The sequence below is a fragment of the Bubalus kerabau genome, chromosome 4 (genome assembly GCF_029407905.1).
Source record: "Bubalus kerabau isolate K-KA32 ecotype Philippines breed swamp buffalo chromosome 4, PCC_UOA_SB_1v2, whole genome shotgun sequence".
Classification (NCBI taxonomy): Eukaryota; Metazoa; Chordata; class Mammalia; order Artiodactyla; family Bovidae; genus Bubalus; species Bubalus kerabau.
The window spans coordinates 54,121,678-54,149,072 of record NC_073627.1 but is presented as its reverse complement, the minus strand read 5'-3'; the positions used below and the strand labels follow the sequence as shown (position 1 = coordinate 54,149,072).

Genomic DNA, 27,395 nt, shown 5'->3' with positions numbered 1-27,395 from the left:
AGGCTTTGAACCAGGGTGTTTCTAGTTCTACTCATCAGGTTAGGAAACCAAGGCCCGGAGAAACCGAGTGCCTCTTGGCTCTGCACTTGCCACCTCTTCCCCGCCACACACACCACCTACCACCTTCCACATAACGGGCACTCGAAAATGCTAGAGGCAGCCCTGGAAGAGAGCGCTGGCAGCAGGAGAAGGACAGGATCAGGCCGTGCAATCTCGGGCAAGACTGTTCTCTCAGGCTCTCCTTTTCCTTCATCCATCCAAACGAGGCATTAGATCAGAAGTTTCCTTCCACCTTCCCCATCCTCTGATTCTATTAATAAGATAGCAGTGGCAGATGATGTGAGGCAACATAACTCAGCGGTTAACAGTGTAACATTTGAGTCAGGATGCTGCTGCTGCTGCTAAGTCGCTTCAGTCGTGTCCGACTCTGGGCGACCCCATGACGGCAGCCCACCAGGCTCCCCCATCCCTGGGATTCTCCAGGCAAGAACACTGGAGTGGGTTGCCATTTCCTTCTCCAGTGCATGAAAGTGAAAAGTGAAAGTGAAGTCACTGTGTCGTGTCTGACTCTTAGTGACCCCTTGGACTGCAGCCTACCAGGCTCCTCCGTCCATGGGATTTTCCAAGCAAGAGTACTGGAGCGGGGTGCCATTGCCTTCTCCGTTGAGTCAGGCTACCCAGGTCCAAACCTGACCTCCTCACCTAAATAGTTTTGTAGCTAAGCAACTCCTGCGTGTTTCGGTGTTTTCATTGGGAAAAATGGGAATCATGTTCATCTTAGATGTCTCTAAGATTGATTTGTGGACTTTAAGTGAGGTGATCAGTATAAAGTACTTCTCATGGTGCCTGACCTATCAGAAATGCTTGGTAAATGTTGTTATCTGCACATCACTAAGCAAAGTGAAAGCGTTAATTGCTCAGTGGTGTCCCACTCTTTGCCACCCTGTGGACTCTAGCCCGCCAGGCTCTTCTGTCCATGGGATTTCCCAGGCAAGAATCCTGGAGTGGGTTGCCATTTCCTCCTGCAGGGGAAAACTCTGAGACCCAGAGATAGAACCCAGGTCTCCAGCATTGCAGGCAGATTCTTTACCCCCCTGAGGTACCAGGGAAGCCCTAAGCAAAAACCAAACAGAAAGTGGCACTCACAGAGATTCAGGTCCTGTCACAGTGCTGGGCTGACAGCCGCAGCAGCAGCTTCCATCCTGCCCTTGGTGGGGTTTACCTGCAGGTAGCTGGGAGGCCTCTCTAGAGTTTAAACAGAAAAACCCAGCCCCCTGCCCCCTTCCCCTCCAGTCTGCGCGGTGGTGTGATTTTGCCTGTGAACCACACATCAGGCAGTTTCAGAGACCTCGAACTACCACGATAACAGCAGCAACCCCAGGCAGCTGGGAGAGAATTCGGGGCCTCCGTGTGTGAGCAGCAGCTCAGAATTGCTCATCAGTTTGGTTCCCCTTGTGATGCTCCACGGTGGGGGTAGGGCGAGATGCTGTTTTTCTTATCTTTCAAAAACAAAACCAAGAAAAGCATCTCTGGTACCTTTTTTTCCAAAGCACTCAGCCAGCTCCCAAGGGGAGGATGTGACCTGGTGACCCAGTGTATTATCTCTGGGGTTAGGGCTGTCTTGCCAAGGGGAACCTCAGCTCCGGATCCCCTCCCCTCCCTGCCCATTGCTGGTAGCTGGACAGTGACTCAGAGGAGGAGGAGGTGGGGAGGCAGAGAGGAGGAGACAGCTCCGCCAGCTGCTGCAAAAACACCGCCTCATCGGCGCATCACCTCCCTCCCCTCCAGACCACAGTGATGACAGGGGACAGCGCAGGTGGCCCTAACTCTCCCCTACCCCTCACGCCTAACACCTTTGGGTTTTTGAAGGGACAGTTTACAGTTGTCAAAAGGGAAATCATCTACCTTTGGAGGGCCCAGGAAATTCCTTTTCTTCCCTGTTAGGACCGGTTCCACCAAGAGCCTTCGCTATAACTTCAGCTCTTACAGATGAGTGACGTGCTCAGAGAAGCATATGCCCTGGCTGGGGCAATGGCAAGCCAACTCCAGGATTCTTGCCTGGAGAATCCCATGGACAGAGGAGCCTGACGGGCTGTGGTCCATAGGGTCACAAAGAGTCGGACATGGCCGAGCACACACAGAAAAACAAAAGGTCTTGGTGTGAAACCTCCTGTTCTAAGCCCTGCCGGTTTGGAGTTCAGTGAGCTCCTCTGACCTGTTAGATATTGGGGAGACAGTGGCATGCAGATGTATGCCTTGCCCTCACCCAGCTGGCACCCAGAATCCTTTGGTTCCTAACAAGCCCACCGTCTGAAGAAGTAGCCGGTAGCAGGACAAGTGGGGATCTCCGTCCTGAGGGTTGTCCGGAGCAGCTGAGCAGCCAACATTTCCATATCGTCTTCTGTCCCGTTTGCCTGGTTGTCAGGAGATGCCAAATGTGTCCAGCTCGCCTTCTGATTGCCCCCGCTCCCCCCCTGCAGTGTGGACCCGAGCTGTAAAACTGCCGCCTGGGCTCTCACTGGCAGTATGAGGTGGCCAGTGAACCAGACCTGGCGTTCTCATGTGTCGTGGGAGGAATGTCTGCTCTTAGGATCAGGCCTCTCTCTCGCCCTGGGGTGGTGGCTGCCTTGCTCGCTTCACCCACAGCTGGTGCCTCCCTGTACGTGTCAGACGTGCCACTTGGCAGGCGGGGCTCCGAGGAGTCCTTTGAGGTCCATCCCAGACAGATTCACCCAGGAAACCCAAGGGGAGAGGAAGTGAGAAAAACCAGACTTCCCGGAGCTCCTCTAAGCTCCAAGTCTCCGTATATCTTGGTCCTCCCCTTTGCAGGAGAAAGAAAAACAAAGTATATCTGTGGGGAAGGCGAGAGGTCCTCCCAGTCTCTCTCCTTCTCTATAAAAACACCAGGCCAGGCTGCCCTGGGCACTGTGGGGCAGGTGCTGGTAAGTAAGGAAGGAAAGCTGATAAGATAAGGTCTGACAAATCTAGGTCACCAGGCTGCTGCCAGACACCTGTGTGACTAGTCACCTTGAAACTGACGGGAGGGAGGGTGGACCTTTGTTCAGGGTTAGGGGCCCAGACTAGCTGGACTCCACAGGCCTTTGTTTGTTTGTTTATTTAATAAACATTGCTTGAGCACCATTAAACCAAGCCAAGTCATGTGCTTGGGTGCCCCGGGCCCCTGTGTGTGTCTCTGATAGGGAAAATCTCCTCCTGGATCCCAGGCCTGGAAACCAAAGCTAAAAAAAGCAATGACATCATGCAAAAGCCAGTCTGGTCCACTGACTTCCAGAGTAGGGGCAGCCAGTCCCTTGGTAGCAGGGCGGGCCTGTTTGGAGTCTTCATTCCCTGTTCCTTCAGCTAGATCAGGGGTCAGCAAAACTTTTCCTGTAAGGGCCAGATAATACATATTTAAGGCTTTGCGGGCCGTATGGTCTCAGCTCTACGTGTGCGCATGCCAAGTCACCTCAGTCGTGGCCGACTCTTTGTGACACTGTGGACTGTAACCCACCAGGCTCCTCTGTTGATGGGATTCTCCAGGCAAGAATACTGGAGTGGTTTGCCATTTCCTTCTCCAGGGGATCTTCCCAACCCAGGTATTGAACCCGTGTCTCTTATGTCTCCTGCATTGGCAGGCAGCTTCTTTACCACTAGCGCCACCTGGGAAGCCCCTCAACTCTGCAGTCATAGAAAATACATAAACGAGTCAGCCTGACTGTGTTCCGGTAGCACTTTATTTACAAGACAGGTGAGAGGCCCCATTTGGCCCTAGAGGATTGTTTGCTGACCCCTGAGTTGATGATTGGAATGACCGTTATGAGATCGGTGTTGGAAAAATGGGTCAGTGTGATTTTAGGAGGTGTCCTAGATCAACAGGGGGGCTCCGTTTGGTAGGGATAGTACAGGAGTTGATGGACGCTGTTCAGTGGCATGGTCTGATTGGTGCCAGAGAATTCCTCTGCACGGGCCAAACTGCAGCCTCAGCCATCTAGTGCGCTGGTTACACGGTGCCTGAGCCAGACAGTGCCCGCAGTTTCAAACAGTCTCATCACTTCCATGGGAGAACAGTGTGGGGCCCTGTGGGTGGCGAGTCATCGGCACCACCTTACGAGCCCTGAATGAAGAGTCGGGCGCCTCGGCCCTAGGGCCTGGCTTTGCCACTGAACGTTGAATGTGGCCTTGGATAAGGCACATGACCTCTGACCATTCAGCGTGGCCTGAGTACTACTGTATGAGGCACTGGGCATGCAGAATTGGACACGATAAAACTCTTGCCCTGAAGCAGCTCATAATCTAGCAAAAAGAAACAAGTTAACTATTACAAAAAGAAACAAGTTAACTATTACAGGATGTAGTGAAACACAGGCTTTGAATAGGTGATTATTTAGGCTGCTTACAGGGGCAGAGAGCAAGATGAGTGTTTACTAAGTGAACAAGGAAGGGGAGTCCATTCCCAGCGGAGGCATAGAGACTTTGCAGAGGAGATCCAGCCTATAGGACCTCAGGTAAGAGGCGGAGAGGGCAGGTAGAGGGAAGCAGGAAGTCAGCATGGGTGGATCACATGGGCCCAGAAGGCCAGGGAAGTTTAGATGCAATTCTGCATGCTGCATGCTCTGGAGAGCCATGGATAGTTTCCAAGCAAGGGAGTAATAGCCTTTGGTTCCACTCAGCTTCCCTCCAACTGCTCTAAACTGTATGCCTATGAGCTTTGTGTGAAGAGGAATGTTAATATTGTATAAAGTTAATAAGTGCTGATAATTAAGCCAGTGGCTGTAATTAATCACCAGGCTCAGTCCATTCTTGGCGATGCTGTCAGCTAAACGGCATCCAGATAAATCACTGGCCAACACCCAGCACCCGTGACTCTGAGATGAAGGCCTCTCAAAGAACTCTGGGACCTGGGTTATCTGGTTCGCTGGGTGAGATGCTCCCTCTCATGTGAACTCTAGCTTCTTGAGCTCACTCACTGAGGCATCATAAGCAGGCAGTTGCAGCCTGCATGTATGGATTTTTTCCTATTACTTTCAAGGGAGAACCGAGTTGCAGAAATCAGATGACTTTGGTGTATGTAGTTTGAGGTTTAGGCCAGGGAAAAGTGAAGGAGGAGATTAAGTGGCTTCTACAACCTTCATGTCTTTGGCCTGAGAGTAACTGAAACTGGCTTTGGAAAGTGGAGATGCTTGGGCAGTGATTCCCAAGTCAGAGAGTACATCAGAATAACCTGGGATAAAATGGCTGGTCTCCAGGTCCCAGAGATTCCTATTCTGTAGGTCTGAATGTCACTGGGAAGCCTCTTCTAGGGGAAGGAAACAAGTCTCCTAGGACACCAGGTTTAAGGAGGTACTCTATTTGGGCTAAAGGGTCGGAGACGACTGAGCGACTAACACTTTCACTCCATTATAGGTTATTGTAAGATATTGAGTATCTATACTCAATATATATTACTGTGCTATACAGTAAGTCCTTGTTATTTGGTGGTGATGGTTTAGTCACTAAGTCGTGTCCGACTCTTGCGACCCCGTGGACTGTAGCCCGCCAGGCTTCTCTGTCCGTGGGATTTTCCAGGCAAGAATACTAGAGTGGATTGCCATTTCTTTCTCCAGGGGATCTTCCCGACCCAGGAATCGAACCGGAGTCTCCTGCATTGCAGGCAGATTCTTTACCAACTGAGCTATGAACGAGGGAAGCCCTCATAGGTTATTGTAAGATATTGAGTGTAGTTCTCTGTGCTGTATAGTAAGTCCTTATTGTTTACCTATTTTATATATTCATATGTATCTGTTAATCCCAAATTCCTAGCTTATCTCTCCCTGCTCCCTCACCACCACCCACTGTACCCTTTAGTAACCTTACGTTTGTTTTCTGTGTCTGTGAGTCTATTTCTGTTTTGTCAATAGTTTATTTGCATCATGTTTTTAGATTCCACATATAAGTGATTAGCATGGTATTTGTCTTTCTCTGACCTGCCTCAGTTAGCCTAGTGCCCTTCATTATATTTTAATGATTGAGTGGTATTCCATTGAACCACATCTTCTTCCTTCATTTGGCATGGACACTACGTTGCTTCCATGTCCTGGCTCAAATTGTAAATATGGGCTTCCCAGGTGGCGCTAGTGATAAAGAATCTGCCTGCCAATGTCGGGGTCATTTGGGTTCAATCTCTGGGTTTGGGAAGATCCCTTCAAGAGGGAGGGCGTGGCAACCCACTCCAGTACTCAAATTGTAAATATGGGCTTCCCAGGTCACGCTAGTGATAAACAATCTGCCTGCCAAGGTAGGAGTCATTTGGGTTCAATCTCTGGGTTTGGGAAGATCCCTTCAGGAGGGAGGGCATGGCAACCCACTCCAGTATTCTTGCCTAGAAATCCCATGGATAGAGGAGCCTGGCGGACTACAGGCCATAGCATTGAAAAGAATCAGACACGGTTGAAGCGACTTAGCATGCACATAAACATTGGGGGTGCGTGTATTTTTTGAATTAGAATTTTCTCCAGATATATACCCAGGACTGGGATTGTTGGATCATATGGCAAATCTCTTTTTTTTAGTTTTTAAAGGAGCCTCCGTACTGTTTTCCACAGTGGCTCCACCAGCTTACATTCCCATCAACAGTGCAGGAGGGTTCCCTTTTCTCCTCTTGTTTCCATTTTCAGGTGAAGAAGTGAGGCTTGGGCGAACTGAGTTGACCAAAGGGGACTCAGCTAGGAAATGGAAGTGGTAGAACCAGAGTTAGAATTCAGGTGGGGTATGCACCCCACCCCTGCCCCCTGCCCCCCTTCATTCCCCAGCCCACTCCCCTAAGAACTCTACCTTGAGGCCTGTTTCTTGCTCTGAATTAGCAGAGGAACTGAGAGCTCAGCTTCCTCTCTTGGTCCTTCCCTGGCTGTCTGCCTGGCTCTGAAATCTCCAGGTAACTTCCTGTTCCTGGGGTTTAGCCCTTGGACAAAACCCAACACCCCATGTTTCCTTGGGGTGTTTTTTCATTTGTTTCTGGGTTTCCCAGTACATACACAGTTGTGGCAAACTGGGAAAGGGGCAGAGGAAGGGCACCAGTGATCTTCAGACGGGCACAAGAAGAGTTCTTCTTTCTTAAGCTGTTTACCGATTAACTCCCTTTGCTCCTGAAACCAGAAAGAAGAGGAACTCAAGAGTCAGCAGGGCTCAGAAGCCCTAATTAATTTGTGGTCCAACTGGGTCAGGGGGAGTGACCCTGGGCAGTGGCCTTTTTTTTTTTTTCAAGGACACGTCTGCTGAGGCTCACTGGGTTGGGTTCCCAGCCCTGCTGTCTCCCCACCCCCCAGCCCAGGGGAGTTAGATCTCCTGTGAAGCTCACCTCTGCCTATTCCATCCCTTCCTCCTCAGCCCTCTGGCTGGGCGCCTCCCGGTGTTAAGTTGCCCCAAATACCCAGTCTCTTATTTCACATTCTCAGGCAAAGATCCCGCAGCCAAGGTGCCCTTTCAGCTTAGCTTTCCCATCGGCTGCTCGCTGACAGATAAGCTCCTAAGAGGAGGGCGGGGTGGGGGTGGAGAGGCTGGTAAAACCAGCGGGCAGACCCCGTTGTGCCCTTTGTCACAGGGCACACTGGGCCCCGCAGCGCCACTGCAGGGTTTGATGGGGTGAGCCCTGGCTGGGGGCCTCTGGCCTTAGCTGGCAAAGGGAACTTGACTTGGCTGAGGCACAGTCATACGTACACTTAGGTTTTACCTTCGGCTGGAAATCGGAGGCAGAAAACCTGTAAGCGTCCAGAGACAGGGAAACTCTGTGTTCCGTGCGCGCGCAGGCTGGGAGAAGCCTGGCCTGTTTGAACCTCCTCTGCCACGGCCGTGCCAGACTCCTCGTCCAGGCCTCACAGAAACGTCTCGTCCCTCGGGCTGGCGGGAATTGAGACTCGAGTGCTGCTGCGGGTCGAGGAGGGAAGAAGCCAGTGGACAGAATGTTCCTGCGCCTGGGCGGACCAGCCAGCCACAGCACAGGCCGGGTCCCTGGGAGGCGAGCTGAAACCTTGCTCCTTTCTGTAGCCAGGCCATATCTTGAGTCATGGTCGAGTCCCTGCCAGAGGAACTTGTGTTAGTTCAGCTTTCTGAAGTGATAGATGGACTGAAAAAAGAGAGTGACCGGGAGGTCTGCCCTGTTAGCTTCGCCGGTCTCATTGCTCTGGGAAGTGGATGTGGACACTGGACTGAAACTACCACCTCTTTTGTCTTCACTTCCCCCTTCATTTGCAGCCAAATCAAATACCTGGAACCTGGTTGTAGGGATTGCTATGGTATGTGGAATTAGTCCATCCTTCGAACAGTCCCAGGGAATTTTCCCAAGAAGGGAGAATACAGGCCAACCATGGCCTCCTTGGAGGTAGGTGTCAGTGTGAGAGAACCCAAGAACTGGGCCTCTGTATATAAGTTGGTGTCCAAAATATATTTAAAATGATATCCCAAGCCCAAGTATCCAGAGACAGGTTTAAAAATGTGTTCAGAAAGGTAGCAATTTAATGTTTCTCTTGGAATAAGTCTGGCCTGTGCATTCTCCCAGGAGCCTTTGCCTAGGGAATATGATTAAAAATAGATCTGAGTAGCACTTCCTGCTTGGCAGATGGCTGATAGCAAATGCTAGGGCTTGCAGCTGACCTTTCCTTTCTGAAATCTGCTCTGTGTTTCCATGATGCTAATTGAGTCCCTCACTAGACCTAATCAAAGAGCTGGTTGCAGAAAAACACGGCTTGCTGTCCTGGGTAGGCTCTGTTCATGGAGCAACTTGAAAGCACTGGAATTTGCATGGGAACACCCACTCGGTGGTCCAACTGGCTGGTCCTTGTTTAAAAACTAACAAGTTCTGCTTTCAAAGTTGCTGTCCAGTGCTGTTAAGGATCCCACACCCTCTCTCCGCCCCCATCAACAGGAAAGATCAGTGGGTAGGGGAGTGATGTGTATACAATAGACAAGGCTCACCCACACTGCCAAACAAAGGAGCTGCCCCCAGAGAGGGGGGCCGCTTTTGAGTTTAACTTCCAGTGTGGCTCTGTCCTCATCAGTTTATCTTTTTAAAAATTATTTATTTATGGCTGCAGTAGGTCTTCGTCGCTGTGCACGGGCTTCTCATTGGGGTGGCTTATGGTCCCTTCATGAGTAGGCAGATTCTTTACCACTGGACCACAAGGGAAGTCCCCATTAGCTGTCTTATAAAACAGGGATAATACCTGAGACAGTGCCCTGACGTGGTATCAAACTAGGGGAGATATAAGATATTGTTGTTTTTCTTATGTAGTAAGCATTTGGGGTGTGCTGCTCACTGAGTTATTATCCTTCCCTGGGAAAGAGGCCCGCATATAGGCAGGTTGTGCCGCAGCTGTTTCAAGTCCTCTTCGTCATCTTCACCTTGGAGGAAAGCCCTCTGCTGGAGTTAAGCATCTTTGGGGCAGACTATTTATACCCTCTGGGGCTACACAAGGTCTGGGACATTAAATATTTGTTGATTTAAAGTTATGGAGGTACAGCATTCTTTCTTTCTTTCTTTATGGCTCTGCTGGGTCTTCATTGCTGCACAGGCTTTTCTCAAGTTGTGGCAAGCTGAGCCTACTCCCTGCTTATAGTGCACAGGTTTCTCATTTGCGGTGGCTTCCCTGGTGGCTCAGAGGTTAAAGTGTCTGCCTGCAATACAGGAGACCCGGGTTCGATCCCTGGGTCGGGAAGATCCCCTGGAGAAAGAAATGGCAACCCACTCCAGGATTCTTGCCTAGAGAATCCCATGGACAGAGAAGCCTGGTGGGTTACAGTCCATGAGGTCACAAAGAGTCGGACACAACTGAGCGACTTCACTCTCTTGCTGCAGAGCATGGCCATAGGGCACGTGAGCTTCAGTATTTGAGGCACATGGGTTCAGTAGTTGTGATTCCCTCTCTGGAGCACAGGCTCAGTATCTGTGGCACGTGGCCTTTCGAACCTATATCTCCTGCATTGGCGGGCCAATTCTTCTTTTCGTTTTTGCAGGCAGCTTCTTTCCACTGAGCCACCAGGGAAGCTCTCAGCCATGTCTATATTATTGAACAGTTAGCTCTCACCCCACCCCATGTCTCCTATTTTTAAAATATCATAGACTGTGTTACTGTGGGAAAATCTCTTTGCCCAGGAGATGATTTTCCAGCACCTGATATTTCAGCGCGCCTTAGGTTTTTCTGTTGGCCAGGGAAGAAGGTTGAGCACCAGAATATGTGGCAGGGATATAAGTCTCTAAGTCTTGAGGATGAGTCTTATCGAGGAATTAGATAAGATAGGCCAGTTGATGAGCAAAAAAGACCTTTTATCCAGATAAACAGGAAGTTGAAAAAACACCAGAAAAGAGGTCTGACTCAGAAATGTTCGTTCACTGTGCAAGGCGTCTACTCTCTGGAGAATATGGACTCATGCAATATTCACCCTCGTAAGAAACCTTAGTCAACCCCCTCATTTCACAGATGATGCAACTCCCAGTGCAGAGGGGCAGGGCTCTGCATGAGGAAGGCATGGAGCTGGAGGCAGATGATGAAGCCTTGCCTGGCTGGGGCTGGGAGCGGGCCGGCTGGTTGTTCTGACCCGCTCGTATTCTGTCTCTAGACGGAATACTGAGAATCTCCAGTGCCCAGCTTTTGCACTTTGGCAAGCACGTAATGCACAGATCTTTCTAATATTTGTATCCTTGAGTCTTTTTCATAAGAACTCGCTGGCTGTGATTTCTTCAAACCCTTTTAAATAACATTGTCTCTTCCTTCATAACTATTTCATATATCTCTGCTCCTGACTAAGCCCAGTCCCTGGGGGTGCATGAATTCGGAGGTTAAATGTGGATAGATGCTAATACACTCACGGGAGGAAAGTCTGGTAACGGACCTGTGGCCTGGCAGGGAAAACCATTACTCAGTCTGCTTTAGTTTGTGTGAACAACCTGAAGCCTGACTGGTGAAGCAAGTCCTTGTGCTTTGATTAGCATTTCCAGGAGAGGAAAGGGGTGTTCAGGAACCCCGAAGATGAAATGAAAAAATCAGGTTAAGGAGACAGTGAGAGACTCTGTGAGAGTAAAACCATGCCGTGTACAGGAAATTCGAAGGATGCTACCACTTTTCAAGGGCCTGGCTTATGCCAGTCACTTTACTCTCTGCAAGGTGGGTACCATTACCCCACTTGACAGGTGAGGAACTTGAGACCAGAAAGGGGAGCATCTTCAAGAACACACAATAGAGAAAATGCCAGAAAGGGGATTTGAATCTAGTTCATCTGCTAAACTGGGAGAAGCTTAGCCCATGGAAGGAAACCGCGATGTAAAGCTATAACCAGAAGTATTTTTTGGCATCAAAGGATGTAAAGATGAAGGATTATCAGAGCGGCTGGCAGCAGAATGGGGTTCTTCGGGAGGCAGGGTGTTCACTATCTCTGAAAGTATTTAGGCAGAAGTTTGGTGGAAATAGGGCTTCCCAGGTGGCACAGTGGTCAAGAATCTGCCAGTCAATGCAAGGAGACAAGAAGAGACGCAGGAGACAGGAAGATCCCCTCGAGTAGGAAATGGCAACACACTCCAGTATACTTGCTGGGAAATCCCATGGACAGAGGAGCCTGGCGGGCTGCAGTCCATGGGGTCGCAAAGAGTCAGACACAACTGAGCGCACTTTAGTCTTTAGTGGAAATGTAGACAAGAGCCATGCAGCAGGTGAGTGGTTGACCCCAGGGCTCCTCAAAGCCCAGTGGTCTCTGAAATTAAAACTGGATAAAGTCATACATATATTTTGTTTTGTTTGGAGATCCTCCATGGCTGTGGAAGCCTTTTGCCACTATACCTAACCTGCAGTCCACTTCATGAGATTCCTACGGACTGTAGTTACTTCTCTTTTTGAAAGCTCCCCGAAGCAGTCTTTCAGCTTCTATGCTCATTCTGCATCATGAAGTCCATGAGCCCAAAAAACGGGGAGTGGATTTTTAAGGGCTTCTTTGCTTTTCTTTTTCCATGGGTTGTGAAATGAGAATCATTCATTCATTTGTTACCTGGGAGGGCTGGTTTCGGGCTAGATTGCAGAGAGCATTCTCTTGGTGGCCCTCAATCAGACTTAAGCATTGTTAAGTTTACAAATTAAATTTTATCCATTCTCCCAAGAGTGACCAAGCCCTGGTGAAGTGATTCATCCTAACGTAACTCACAGGAAGCTAATTGGTAGACCAGAATTCTAATTAATTTACAGTGGAACAGATAATCCCGAAAGCTTAGATGTGTGTTATCTTCCTTGAAAGTAAACCCACTGAGCAAATGAATTAAATTTAGGCTGTTGCTGAGTAAATATGGAATCAGAACAGAGGAGGGTGAATAGCTTAAGAGACTTTCATCAGTTTTGACAGCTTGATCCATCCTCCTTTTTCAAAGAGACAGGTTTTCCAAGTGAACACGTTCTAGAAAAATCTTGGGACCTGGAGTCAGAAGCTGTAGGTTTATGTATTGACCTTGACTTACAAGCTTTGGGAAACTGGGTAAGTCACTTGAACAGCTCTGGACCTCAGATTCCTCCTCTGTTGTTTTAGAGGTAAATCAATTAATATATGTGAAAGATCTTTGTATATTCAGAGGTCCTTTAAACATGTCGGTATTAGTCTAATTCTGTTGAGCTCCTTTCTTTTAGGAAGTCACTTAAGCACCCTTGTCATCCCATCTTCATTATTTCTTAGATTTTGGAGCCAGACTGCCTGGGTCACTGTCATATGTTGGAATTTGACCCTGTGTTGGCTATGTTTTAACCTTTCTTTGTCTTGCTTTCCTCATCTGTAAAATGGGGTTGATGAAAGTCCCTCCCTCATTAGATTGTTGACAGAATTAAATTACCTGGCTTATGTAAAAGAGTTTGAATCCTGTCTGGCATATGTTGGCTTAGTTGCTCAGTCCTGTCTAACTCTCTGCAACCCCACGGACTGTAGGTTACCAGGATCCTCTGTCCATGGAATCCTCCAGGCAAATACTGGAGGGGATTGCCATTCCCTTGTCCAACGAAAGTCGCTTAGTCGTGTCCAACTCCTTGCAACCCCATGGACTGTATGGTCCATGGAATTCTCCAGGCCAGAATACTGGAGTGGGTAGCCTTTCCCTTCTCCAGGAGATCTTCCCAACCCAGGGATCGAACCCGGGTCTCCTGCATTGCAAGCAGATTCTTTACCAGCTGAGCCACCAGGGAAGCCCTGTATGGCATATAGCAAGCACTATGAAAATATAAGCCATGACTATTATTATTTCACCATTTCCAATTTATTTTAATGAGCCATCTCAATGTGGGCTCCCCCGGTGGCTCAGTGGTAAAGAATCTGCCTGCAATGTAGGAAACACAGATTCAATCCCTGGGTTGGGAAGATACCCCGGAGAAGGGAATGGCTACCCACTCCAGTATTCTGGCCTGGAGAATTCCACGGACTGTATGGGGTCAAAAAAAGTCAGACACGATTAAGCGACTTTCACTTCACACCTATAAACTGTCTCTAATTTCACTATCATGGTTGCTTGTTAGAAGATATTTAGAAAACAACCCACCCCCCACCCGCATAGCATGTGGCTTCAGTCTTGCAGGGAACCCTTTCTGTCTGGATTGGTCAAAGGGGAAGTCTTGCCTTGAGAGTCTGTAAGTTTTGCCCACTGGCTTTCCAGAAATCCTTTGTAGTGTCAGGACGTTTTCGTTTGCCAATGCCCAGTTGGATTTGGGAACTGAAGGGTATACTGAAACCTAAATCCAAGAAACTGATCATGTTCTTCCTAGATATATTAATTTGCTTTCTTTTAACTTCAGGGGCTCATAGTAAATTGTTTTTAAAGGCCTGAAAAGGTTTCACACACATGATTTCATATGATCTCAAAATACCCTTTAAAAAAAAAAAATCCCTCTCCCCCTATATTGCCCCTCCCTGCATTCCTCTCCCCACCAGTAACCACTAGTTTGTTCTCTATGTCTGTGAATTTGCTTCTTCTGTTTTATTCACTAGTTTGATTCCACATATAAGTGATGATATCATACAGTATCTGTCTTTCTTTGTCTGACTTCACTTAGAATAAAAGTCTATCCATCTTTCTGCAAATGGCAAAATTTCATTATTTTTTATGGCCAAGTAGTATTCCATCATATATATATATATATATATATAAAACATCTTCTTTATCCATTCATTTGTTGATGGACATTTAAGTTGCTTCTATACCTTGACAATTATAAATAATGCTGCTGTGAACACTGCGGGTAGAGAGGGGTGTGCACATATCTTTTTGAATTAGTGTTTTATTTTTCAGATGTATACCCAAGAGTGGAAGGGCCTGATGGTTTTGAGAGAAATTTGAGCTCCATTATTTTAGCCCCCTTAGAAGTTTTATTTTTATTTATTTATTTTTAGGTGACACTCTGCAGCACGTGGGACCTTAGTTCCCCAGCCCAGGATCTAACTGGGGTGCAGAGTCTTAACCACTGGACTTCCAGGGAAGGCCCCCCTCCAGAAGTTTCAGTTTTATATTTGAATTGCAAAGGGCCCAGCTTTAATGACTGGCTGCCATTGCATCCTGATTCCACCTGTTATCTCTCTGTCTCAGAAGCCATCCCCCCCAGCAGACATGTCAGGCTTTCTTCTGTAGAGGACAGGGGCTTGTCTGCTCATGGAAACCCCCTCCTCTGTATCCTTGTGGAGAATGCAAGTGTCCCAGGCCTTCTCTGTGGAGAGAGAGGAGTACAGGTTGTAGGGAGCTGCCAGCATCTGCTGAAATTGAAGGGTCTGATCATCAAGTAATTTAGATCCTGAAGTCTCCACATTTCAGCAACAAAATGTGGCACCCAGGCCCCACACCACCTTTTGTTTTTGCCATTCAGTTCCTTGTATCGTGTATGCTCCCATGCCCTTGGAATTTCATGACTCCACACTGCAGATATTTCCTCCTTTAGAGCCAGTCCCTTCCCTGCCCCTCCCTTCATCTGGTTGAGGAACGGGAGGACCTCCCAGAGCTCAGAGGCAGCCAAGCTTCTCCCCCTAGGCAGCACACACGTTGCTTTTTACCCCATGTAGACCTCCAGACAGATGTGTGAAAACTTTCTGCAAACTATAAACACATACAGATGGCTTTATTCTTTCCTAATCTTTCCTGGTGACCTGTGTCCCAGTGTGGAAGTCCTACACAGTCAGGAAATTCTTCCGTTATAATGAACCCAAGTCTCTCTTATTTCCATATCAGTCCACTTCCTCCTTATTTGCAGAGAAAATGGAAGAAATCCCCTTTGATTGTCTTTCCTCTTAGCTAATTGCTCAGAGTCTTTAAACTGCACTCGGGTTCTAATTGTGGAAGTTTTCATCATTTTCATTGTTCTTTATTATTACCCTTCCCACTTTCTCCATATGCTTCCTCAAGGGTGAAATTTAGACAAGATTATTTTGCTTGAGTTTCAGCTCTTTGGAATGGAGCCTGTGGTTTACTTTGACCCTGAATAGCAAACTCCACCAGGCTTGGATGCATAAAGGAATGAGAAAGGAAAAAGGACTGACCTGACCTTCCCCGGGAGAATGTTGAGGTGGGGTGTTCAGCCAACACCCAAGGGAGGAGTTTTACTTCTCCTTTATTGTGTCTCTATCTAATACCTATGTTACCTTTTCTCTGACAAGGTACAGAGTACAGCATATAATCCCATGAGCAAATCCGTAAAGACAGAAAGGAGGTTTGTGGCTGCCAGGGACAAGGGAAATGGAAGGTGACTGATAATGACGCGAGATTTCTTTGTGGGGTCTGAAGATGTTCTGGAATTAGATAGTGGTGATGGTTGTACAACCTTGTGAATATACCAAGAGCCCCTGAATTGTATACATTAATGGTGACTTTTATGGTAAGGTTCTATCATGCCATGAAGTGTACACAGTATTATTTATTTCTTATACAAATCTGGTGTGAGTGTGAATACAATTTTACTGTGCCCATTTTACAGATTAGGAAGTTTAGTCTCAGAGAAGTAAATTGGCTTGACCAAGTTAGTAGCATTGTGAATATATGGCCACGCCAAAGCTCCAACTTGAGCAGTCCCATTTCTTCAAAGCCCATGTGATGGACATTGTGCCTGTGGACGATACTGTAACTGGACAGAGTCATCGGCAGCTGCAGTGCTATCCCTGTATTTTTATGGATTTTGAAGAAGCAGATCGAGTCAACCTTCTCTCTGCTGCAGGCTCCTGCAAAGGCCAGAGAGGGAAGGTGGAGAACTCATCTCCTCTTCCCTCTGCCCTTGGTTTACCTTGTTTTACTTCTTGTTCTCAACAACTTAGGACTTGGGCATGTTTTCCATCCACAGGTGTAAAAGATGTGGAAGCCCAGAGGGTAGCTAATTCTCCCGGTGAAGCCAGGATTTTATCCTGAATTTCTGAGCCGAGATGAGATCCTCTCATCATGTGCAGATACCCCAGGGCTAGCTCCGGTTGTTACAGCTGAGTAATCAGGTGGGCCTCTGCCTGCCTCATCCCTGGGCACCTCCTGGGGCACAAACTCAATTGATCATGGGTGACCTTCCCAGAGAAAGGAGACTGAGAGGCCCTCTTTATGCTAGGAGGACTTCACAGCCTGAGCCTGTTTGAGAGAAGGAGGAATCCACATGTTTGCTCTGTTGCCACCTCCCCCGACAAATATTCATTTTTCAATGGTCCTCCTGCATTTGAAAGGAATTGCTGCTTTCCAGACTTTCAAAGGGGCCAGAAATCAGTGGTTTTGGCTACCAAACAGGAAACTCAAAGCCTTTCCGTTCCTTTGAGCTGGCTGGAAGGGCTGGGTCTGAAACTATAACTTTCCTTTAAAGGACAGAAGAAAAGTTTGGGGTAATTTTTTAAAAAAACAACAACAACAGAAAAAAAAAACCCTTTCCTGGAGTCCTGAATACCAGCCTTGGTTGATATACAACATGGAAAAGAGCTGCCTTGTTGCCTGGCAGTCACGACAGCAAACAAATGTGTCTGACCGTCTGTCTGGGATCTCCTGGTCTGAAATCTTGTTTGCTCCATTCTGATTGCTCCCTTTACTGCTTTCAGGCTCCCCACCTTCGGTACCACCCTCTCTCAAGGGAGCTCCAGGCCGCGCCTGGTCGTACCAGGCTGGGCCGGGCCCCACAGGATACAGCGGTCCAGCCGGGCTATTCTTGTCTGTGTCTATTTGCAAGATGCCTGTTGTTCTCCGTGAATGTTTTTCTCATCATAAATGTTGGCTTGGCAGCGGCCCAGTGTGGAAGCCATGGCGGAAGAGCTTGCAGAATCTCTCTTGTCCTCAGAGACTCAGCTGGTCCCGGGTGCGGGCCTGGGGAGACAGGCTCATCGATGCTGTCGCTAGGGGGTGCCTCTGGAGGTATCGCCGCCTGATGGGTTCAGCAGCCTTTGCAGAGCATGGGCCGCTGCCAGCACGCCCTCGGAAAAGACCCCTGGAGGAGCCAGGGTGGCCTTGGGAGGCGCCGCTGGGCCTGATTGAAGACTCTTCTCCATGTGCCCTCCCCCACCCCACTCTCTAGAAATTCGAATGTGTGTCAGGCTAGAGAAAGCCACTCTTTTTTTTTTACTTTTCATATGATGTTTTTTTAAATGAATTTATTCTTGCATTCCTATACACTTAACAATGAGAAAACAGAAAGAGAAATTAAGGAAACAATTCCATTCACTGTTGCAACAAAAAGAATAAAATACTTAGGAATAAATCTACCTAAAAAAAAACAAAAGATCTGTATATATAGAAAACTATAAAACACTGAGAGAAAGCCAGTCTAAGGCCCTGCCTTAGAACCCCCAGAACAGTCACCTCCGAGCATTTAAAGTCACATACCCCTACCAGCAAAGTGTTTTGAGTGTGTACTCCTAATATGTCTATTTATTTATAAATGGTATACATGGGGTTGCTAATTTGTACATTATAAGCATTTACTAGAAATTTTTAATAATTTGTGTAATTTAAAAGGGTGGAAGAAAAAATAACACAATTATAATTTTTTAAACTTATTTTATTGAAAGTATATATGATTGAATATGCTCTCTTTTCAGGAGGGAAAAAAAAAATCTTCATTTATCACTCTCTGATTCAGTAATTCAGAAAGTGAAAGTGTTAGTCACTCAGTTGCTTCTGACTCTGACCCCATGAACTAGGACCTGCCAGGCTCCTCTGTCCATGGAATTATGCAGGCCAGAATACTGGAATTGGTAGCCGTTCCCTTCTCCAAGGCATCTTCCCAAACCAGGAATCAAACCCGGATCTCCTGCACTGCAGGCAGATTCTTTACCATCTGAGCCGCCAGGGCAGCCCTCAGTAATTCAGAGGCGTGTCCTAAAGACAGTCCTCTTCAGTACTCCATTTTAACTGTTGCCCTTGCTGAAAACTTCTTTACAAAGAGAGGTAGACTCAAATGGAATATTTGAGAATTCCCTGGTGGTTCAGTGCTTAGGACTTGGTACTTTCACTGCTAGGGGCCTGGGTTCAATTCCTGATTGGGGAACAAAGATTCTATTGGATTTCACTAACAAGAGTATATTTTACTGTATGTAAAAATAATTTTTAAAAAAATTCAATGAGTTTTGACACATGCGTAGTCTTACGCACCACCAAAATCAAGATGAGAAAATAATTCCGTCTCCTATGTTACTCCTTTGTAGTCAAACTCACCCCTTACCCATAACCTCTGGCAACCACTGATCTTCTTAGCCTAAAGCATTTCAAGCTCATCCGTGTTGTTACATGTATTAACATAGGTTTTCATTACGTTTGAATAATTGAAACTGCCAAACTCTATCCAGACGTTGCCATTTTGCAGCGTCCTTGAGAGCACTTAGTTTTGTCAGTTAAAAAAATTTTTTTGGATCATTCTAATAGGGCTATGTCAGTTGTTTTTCATTTGCATTGACTTTATTTTTTTGGGTTCCAAAATCACTGCAGATGGTGACTGCAGCCATGAAATTAAAAGATGCTTACTCCTTGGAAGGAGGGTTATGACCAACACCCAACCTAGATAGCATGCTCAAAAACAGAGACATTACTTTGCCAACAAAGGCCTATCTAGTCAAGGCTATGGTTTTTCCAGTGGTCAGGTATGGATGTGAGAGTTAGACTATAAAGAAGGCTGAGCGCCGAAGAATTGAGGCTTTTGAACTGTGGTGCTGGAGAAGACTCTTGAGAGTCCCTTGGACTGCAAGGAGATCCAACCAGTCCATTCTAAAGGAGATCAGTCCTGGGTGTTCTTTGGAAGGAATGATGCTAAAGCTGAAACTCCAGTACTTTGGCCACCTCATGCGAAGAGTTGACTCATTGGAAAAGACTGATGCTGGGAGGGATTGGGGGTAGGAGGAGAAGGGGACGACAGAGGATGAGATGGCTGAATGGCATCACCGACTCGATGGACGTGAGTTTGAGCGAACTCCGGGAGTTGGTGATGGACAGGGAAGCCTGGCGTGCTGCAATTCATAGGGTCGCAAAGAGTCGGACAGGACTGAGCGACTGAACTGAACTGAACTGAATGGCTAGGGATGTTGAGCCTGTTTCATGGGCCTGTTCCCATCTGCTTATCTTTGGTGAAGTCTCTTCAAATCTTTTGCCCATTTAAAATTGGATTTCTTATTTTCTTATTGAATTTTGAGAATTCTTTATATATTTTAGATACAAACCCTTTGTTAGAAAGGCAGTTTGTAGATATTTTCTCCCAGTCTATGATTTATTTCTTAACAGTGTTTTTCAGAGCACAAGTTTAAAATTTTGATGAAATCTAGCAGTTTTTTCTTTTATAAATTGTATTGCTGATGTAGTATCTAAGAAGTCTTTTCTAATGCAAAGTCACAAAGATTTTTCTCCTGCATTTTTTTTTAATAGCCTCCATTTTGAATTAGTTTTTTTGTACAGGCATTTCAATGTTGAACTACAAAGATCATATAAAATGAAAACATTGCTAAATACCAGTTCTCTCTGTAGTACAAGTTTCTTTGGAAAAGGAGTTACGTTTCCATTCCCTGTCAAACTGTTGCCTTTACTTTGAAGGGGCAGATTTAGTGTGTGTGTGTTTTTAAAAAATATTGCCAAGTCAGTATTTTGTCAGCAACTTTTTGTTCAGGTAGTTTGGAATGTTTTTTTTGCGAAGGAAAAATGCATAACTTTATCTTTACATTTTTAAGTACTTGGGTGTAAATGAACCTCTTTGGGCTACTCTATCCCATTGTAAAAAATTGCAAGGATCCTACTGTTTAAGATCCTATTTTTATAACGTCAGTCTCATTATTGATGTCCTAAAGCACAGAAGCAGCAATTTTTTTTTTTTTAAAGGAAGTTAGAGGCAATTGACTCATGGGATAAATATTTTGTAAATGATGCCAGATTTTTCATGCTATGTGTTGCGGGTTCAGAGACACATTGAAGACACAGTTTATGTCTTCAGGGAGCTCACAGTCTAGTGAGGGAGTTAGTCAGACAGGCAGTTGAAGTCAAGTGTGCTGAGAGCTAAGGAAAAAAGGAACAGGCAGTAAGCAAGATGGGTCCTGTCCATGGGTACCAGTGGGTGCCTCTTCTTGGGGAGGTCAGAGAAAGCCTTACGAAAGAGAGGAGGCCGAGCCGAGGCTTGAGATTGGTCAAGTGAAGGAACCTCCCCGTCTTAGGGAGGATCGTGGGCAAAGTTGGTGAAATTCAAGTTCCAGGAATTGCACATGGTTTGGCCTGACTAGAGCAAAAGACAGTGGCAGAGTAGCAAGAGAAGAGACTGCAGCGGGTGGTGGGACCAGATGGTGAAACTTTTGCTATCCTGGTGGTGTTTGGGTGTCTATGTGCTCCAAGACGGAACTAACTGGTTGGCCAAATCTATGGTCTGTTTCGCTGAGACATTGTCTCATCTGAACATGTGGCATGGACTTCCAGGTTCCAGGTCTCAAGGCTGTAACACTTGTATTCATGCTCAAATCTAGCCTGGAGCTCATGTGTTCCCCGGAGATGCTTCAAGACCCAAAGGAAAGAGAGCTGGTTTTGCCCAAGCAGCAGCTGGGAAACACCTGCTTGCTCCTCGGAGCTGCACCCGGGAGCCAAGGCTTCTGGTGCATTTGCACATTGGAGGCAGCCAACCATCCAGCTGCCCCAAAAACAGTTTTTCCGCAAGTCAAGAATTTTAACCCTTCTCTGTGGCTGGCGGCCCCGATTCCTCAAGTCCATTGCTTCTGACAACAGCTGTCTTGGGCGCAGTGATCTGTGTCCTGTCTGGTTCTCTCCTGCCCTCTGGTCATCTGTTAACCAGTCAGCCCTGGATCTCTCCAGCCACTGAATAACAGAGGTCACGGGAGAGTCCCTTATTTTGTTTGGTTGTTTCTTTTCCAAGTGGTCTTGAGAGCAGACGAGGATGTTTAATTCAGGGTACAGTTGTCAAGCCACATTAAAAATGCAGGCGGCAGTGCAGGACATGGCTGGCTCATGTCAGCCAGACATTCCAGTGCAACCAGAGGAGGAAAACATGGACGGGGCCCGTGTTAGTGGAAGTATCGCACGGTGAGCTTTCAGGCTCCGGTTTCTCCCAGTCCCTGCCATCCTCCAGCCAGAAGAAAGAAGCTCCTATTTGTTGTTTTTGTTCAGTTACTAAGTTGTGTCCAACTCTTTGTGACCCCATGGACTGCAGCATGCCAGGCTTCCATGTCCTTCACTATCTCCTGGAGTTTGCTTAAACTCATGTCTGCTGAGTCAGTGATGCCGTCCAACCTTCTCATCCTCTGTCTTCCCCCTTCTCCTCCTGCCCTCATTCTTTCCCAGCATCAGTCTTTCCAATGAATATTCAGGGTCAATTTCCTTTAGGAATGACTGGTTTGATCTCCTTGCAGTCCAGCTCCTATTTAAGCTAGAAGTTAAACTGGGATTACCCTTTAGTGGGCATTCCTGTGACCTGGAGATCAAGTTGCCTGCACCTCAAAAAAAGAGAACTCCCGCACCGCAGGTTTTTCTGTTTGTTTGTTTGGCTGCACAGCGTGTGGGATCTTAGTTCCCCAACCAGGGACTGAACCTGTGTGCCCTGCATTGAAAGGTGGATTCTTAACCACTGGGCCACCAGGAAAGGCCTCCTGCTGCCAATTAGGAAGACAGTGACTGTTCGAGCAATTAGGATCTCCAAAAAAGTAAGACCAGTGAGAGGTGTGGGTTTGGTGGTTCATTCTTACCTTGGGGATTCTTTGCTGTCTCCTGAGGGTTGTACCAAGAGGGCCTGGAGAGGTACTCGTGCCTGTGGCCATGCCCTGGCCGACTCGAGGAAAGCTGTGGGCAGCACAGATGGCCAAAATCATATGGGTCCAGGAAAGGCCAATGTGGATTAATACTGTCTTCTTGCCAATCCAAGTGTGGGCTGCCCCGGGTTCCATACCTCTGTTTATTCTGCCTTCTCCTCCTCCCACCATGCCGTCTGCCAGCGGGACAGTTAAGTGGCTCACTGCTCCCTTTTAGCTGTGTCAGTCCCACAAGGTCATGATTGTTGTGCTTTGGGGCTGGTTTCCCCCCTGGGTGGGTGAAATGGATCTCTAACCATCGATTTGTCTTCTTGCATTTCAGTCGTTCCAAGGAAGTCAAGGACGAGCATACCTCTTTAACTCAGTGTGAGTGTCTCTGAATGGTACATATATTGTTCGGTGCAAATTTTGAGGGATGGGAAAAAGCAACACTCTATGATGATTACACAATGGAACCTGTTCTCTCTGACACACGCACACACACACACACAGAGAACCCCATGGAACATTATTTACCACACATGTTAGCCAGTCATCCTTGGGGAATTCGGTGGGGGGGCATCATCTTGGGCTAAAAATAATGTAGGCAGTACTCCAGTAAGCACAGAGGGCTGTAGTCTCCTAGCAAAGAAGCTGGAGTGCTTCTCCTGAAGCCTGACCACGAAGGTCTCAGAACTAGACCTGAGACGTGTCTCGGAAGAAGAGAGGAGGATGAACAGAAGACCCCGGGATCCACTGGAGGACTGAGGCTGGAGGAGGCTTTGTAAAGTGGAGTGAGCTAAGAGCCTCCATCCCCTCGTATGGTCTGCCACGGCCCTCAGCATCATTTACAGCTTTCTCTGGGAAGGCAGGCCTGATGAACTGTGAAAATGGAAATCTAGCATGTCCAGCTTGAAATAATAGGTGCTCCGTGTAGGAGTCTAGAGAGCTGATAGATGGGGCTCACCCATCCCTGTGATGAGGACAGAACTCTGCTGTCATGACTGACGTCTCCGGCCACAGTCCGCCCTCAGGAAGTTCTGAGGACCTGGGCTCATGGCTGTGGGCTTCAGTGCGGTTGTCTGTCCCCTTAAATCACAAGCCTAAAAGCACTTGTTAAGAAAAGCTCTGAAAAAAGAAAAATTCCAAGCAAAGTCTCAACCATAAAGACTATTTTGAGTCTACTCACAGAATCAGAACTTTCAGGTCTGACAAACAGCTCAATGGAGATGTGTCCATGTGGCTGCCTTTGAGGTTGCTACTAGTTTCAGTTAGAGATGATGCGCTTAGTGTTAGCTTCCCTTCAGGCAGCCGTCTTCAGTTAATCTTTTGCCGGAAGTTCAGCTTCAACAACCGATGGGCATTTGCCTGACTCCCCGCTCTCTCTCTCCCCGTCCCCGGCACAGAGTTAACGTGGGCTGCGGGCCGGCGGAAGAGCGCGTGTTGCTCACAGGACTGCACGCCGTCGCAGACATTTACTGTGAAAACTGCAAAACCACCCTGGGCTGGAAATATGTAAGTACCGAGGGGTCTGTGGGTGGAGAGTGCGCCGTAAGGAAACTACTGAGAGTCACCGGAATGCATTCTCCCCCTTGCTTCCCCGGCCTTGTGGGGTTGTCTGCAACGAGCATGGGAAACTGAGTTCAAAGAGCAGTTCCTGGCACACAAGCATCCTCTTTGCATCGATAGTCCACTCTTCCTACTCAATCCTTCACCTGCTCCTGACGCACAGACACACAGTCACGCACCCTCTCGGTGCGATAATAGTGAAAAGTGAAGTTGCTCAGTCGTGTCCGACTCTTTGCGACCCCAAGGACCGTAGCCTACCAGGCTCCTCAGTCCATGGAATTTTCCAGGCAAGAGTACTGGAGCGGGTTGCCATTTCCTTCTCCAGGGGATCTTCCCAACTCAGGGATTGAACCCGGCTGTCCCGCATTGCAGGCAGACGCTTTACCCTCTGAGCCACCAGGGAAGCCCAGTAGTAATAATAGCAGTAATAAAAATGGCACGTAACATCTCCTGACCGCTGTGTTCCAGGCATACGTTATTTTATTTACTCTTCACAGAATCCTTAGTGTGTGAGCCACAATTTAATCCCTAGTTTACAGATGAGGAAACTGAGGCTTAGGCAGGGTAATAATTTGTATTTATTTTTATTTTTTGACCATGCCATGCAGCATGTGGAATCTTAGTTCCCTGACCAGGGATTGAACCCACACTCCTTGCACTGAAAGTGCAGTCTTAACCACTAGACTGCCAGGGGAGTCCCTCGACAGATACTTGTAATGTCTCCTTGGCAGCTAGGAGAGTGCGCAGAGCCTTTCCAGGGTGAGAGGAGGTATGTGTGTTCAGTGAGAAACAACTTGTATTATTATTGTTGTTGCTGCTGTTATTATCGGTAGATCTTTTCACAGTGCTTTTCTCTCCCCTCTCTGTCATTGTGGGGATGTTGAAAAGTCAGTCTTCCTGTTTCTGGGAGAGAACTTTATTCCATGTTGTTGCAGAGGGTCGGTGTGGGGCTGGCTCGTAGGACCTGCTTGGGGAGGAGCCTGAAGGAGCAGTCAGAACCTCCTGGAGAGTGATAAGGATGTGTCATGTAGGGTTGTTGATGGCTGCAAAGACACCACTGTGCAGGAATTTGCTGGTGGAGGAGCTTCTGCATATGTGGGAGCAGGGAGCATAGGGGAAATCTGTGTCTTTTGCTCCTTTTTTCGATGAGTCTAAAACTGCTCTAAAAATATGAGTCTGTGTGAAAAAAAAAGATGTCGAGCAAGAGAAGCCAGCCATGAAAGTATGATTCTGTTGAAATAAAGTTTAAAAATACTCAGATCATAAAAGCTGCAGCAGGTAGGGTCCAGGGAAGGAGCACAGCCTTTAGAGTCTGTCTTTCATGTCTTCCTTGGAATGTTCAGAATGAGAACAGAAAAACCTAGATGCTGTGTTTCACAATGCTGAGAAGGTTTAGCCACAGGTTCATCTGGGAGAAAGGGCCTTGGCCATTCTGATTCCCGTGTGGCCACTGGTCCCCGCTGTGTGGTCTGGGGGCCTCAGTTCTGGTTTTGATTACCCAGAAATGTTCTGCCCCTTCTTTGTTTCACAGCTTCTTGATTATCTTATTCCTTGAAGTTGTGCTGGATCATAGACAGAAAATAATCCTGAGTTGGCCGGCTTGGCTCCTTACTTCGGGTAAAATGATTAAGTCCTGGGGACTTCCCTGGCAGACCAGCGGTTAAGCGGTTAAGAATCCACCTTGCAATGCAGGGGACACAGGTTGGATCTCTATTTGGGGAACTAAGATCCCACAGGCCACACAGAGTGGCCAAAAAACAAAAACAAAAAAGTCCAGTCCTTTGACAAAGCTTTATTTATTAAGAGCCTTTGTGTTGGATACAAAAGTGGATGAGAGACAGTCCTTGCTCTCAGGATGCTTATAGTCATGATACTTGGGAGGAAAGCCACAGGTGACGATCAAACAGCTGGACAGGACAACAGAGAAACATCCGTTTCCCCAAACATTCCCTGATCCCCTCTCAGACCCCCCAGTGCTCCAACCTTTCATTCAATTATTCTTTCTGACCCTTACGATGACCCTGTAATTATCCCAACTTTGTAAATGGAAAGTTTATAATTTTGCAAACTATTAATGGAAGTCAGATCCTTAAATGATGCTTTTGATGCTGGGAAGCAGTAGGAGCAGGGTTTAATCTGCGATGTTTGTGTCAATTCCAGATCCAGGGCTCTGTCTCCTAGAGTCCACTTGTGACATTTTGCAAGTGCCTTGAGGCTTGAGGGGTGGGCGTATTGGCTTTCTTTTCTCTCTCTCTCTCTCGGTTTTTTTAAATAAGGACACACTGTCACTTTCCTAGTTTTATTTTTTTCCTCCCCCTGTATTCTGAACACACTACCATGGAACAACAGGTCTTGTTCCTAAACCGTATTCCTCTGTTGTGTACACATCACACTCACGCAGACGGAGCTGGGGAATAATGAGGTGTCAGGGAAATTACTGCTGAGCCCACAGCTCTTGTGTGTGTGTGTGTGTGTGTGTGGTATGTTTGCACTTTCTCTCAGCGCCCCTCCCCTCTCTGCTACGGGGAATGACTCCTCTCTGAATGAGAGACTCAAGTCTGAACTTGCATTCTGAGACCCAGAGCCCCGGAGCTCTAGAACAGAAGATACAGTTCATACAAATGCTGCCCAGTACCTATCAGCAGTAGGATTTAGCTCCTTCTCGATCTGGGGGGCTCAGAAGGGAGAGTTTTTCCACTGTTCTGCCCATTGAGCTTCGTCATCTGATGACCCTGACACCCACTGTTTTTTAGATGACACACCAAGATGGCTTTCTGTATCTGTATCTGCAAATAGAATATCACCTTGCTGCCACACTGATGCAGGACTTATTTCTGTGGGGCTTGTTAGCTGGGAGAGCCTGCGGCACTGTGTTTCAGATGGGCACCTCCCAGCTGGTTTGTGCTGGGTTTGTCCTCTGGAGGCCTCGCAGCTGAGTGGGGCTCAAGGGCTGGCAGGTCCTTCAGCCTGCAGTTCATACAGCTCCTTTCTCCCTGGAGAAAGGCAATGATGGAAAAACAAACTTAAACCATCTGACATGGAAATAGCAAGATAAGAAATAAAAGAGAGACCTGTTTGGCAATATAGTACACTTTGTTCCTCTCCCCCAGTGTCTTTTCTCTCAGCCTAACAAGCACAGTTTAAAATAATGGCACAGTGGGCATTCCCTGGCAGTCCAGGGGTTAGAATTCTGTGGTCTCACTGCTGAGGGCCCAGGTTCAATCCCTGGTCGGGGAACTAAGATTCCGGAAGCTGCTTGGCACAGCCCCCCAAAATAATAAAAATTTGACACAGAAATTCTATGGATACCTCCATAGGACAGATTTCTGGTTAACATCAAAAACCAAGTGCCCATAAGATTTTACAAGGCAGACAAAAGACAAAATAGATATACAATGAAGAAGACGGAAAGACACAAAATAGATACAAGTTATGCTGTATGTTTGAATGTGGTTAAGTGCTGTGGAGAAAAGTAAAGCAGGAAGCGACAGGGGGCAAGGGAGGTGGCTGCAGGGGAGGTTGTGGTTTTCAATAAAGACCTTACTGCAATGATGATGTTTGAGCAAAGATGCTAAAGGAACTCTACTGCAAACACTGAGAAAATATTTAGAATACTTAAATTTAAAAACATTTAAATT

The 27,395-nt window shown here is 47.2% G+C and overlaps 1 protein-coding gene and 1 long non-coding RNA gene across 6 annotated transcripts in view; one reads left to right on the top strand and one right to left on the bottom strand.

The window, feature by feature from the left end:
* The window catches only part of YPEL2 (yippee like 2), a 74,405-nt gene that overhangs the window by 34,385 nt on the left and 12,625 nt on the right, over nt 1-27,395 (top strand). For all 5 annotated transcript variants that reach the window (XM_055577471.1, XM_055577474.1, XM_055577473.1 and 2 more), the window contains 2 exons: nt 22,532-22,575; nt 23,595-23,703. In XM_055577471.1, coding sequence (XP_055433446.1) covers nt 22,532-22,575; nt 23,595-23,703 — 153 coding nt within the window. The remainder of the gene's footprint in view (nt 1-22,531; nt 22,576-23,594; nt 23,704-27,395) is intronic.
* On the bottom strand, nt 5,967-7,996 carry LOC129649719 (uncharacterized). Its single transcript, XR_008713227.1, has 3 exons — nt 7,706-7,996; nt 6,811-7,121; nt 5,967-6,701 (listed from the first exon to the last, which is right to left on the bottom strand). It is a non-coding gene; the product is annotated as an uncharacterized LOC129649719 (long non-coding RNA).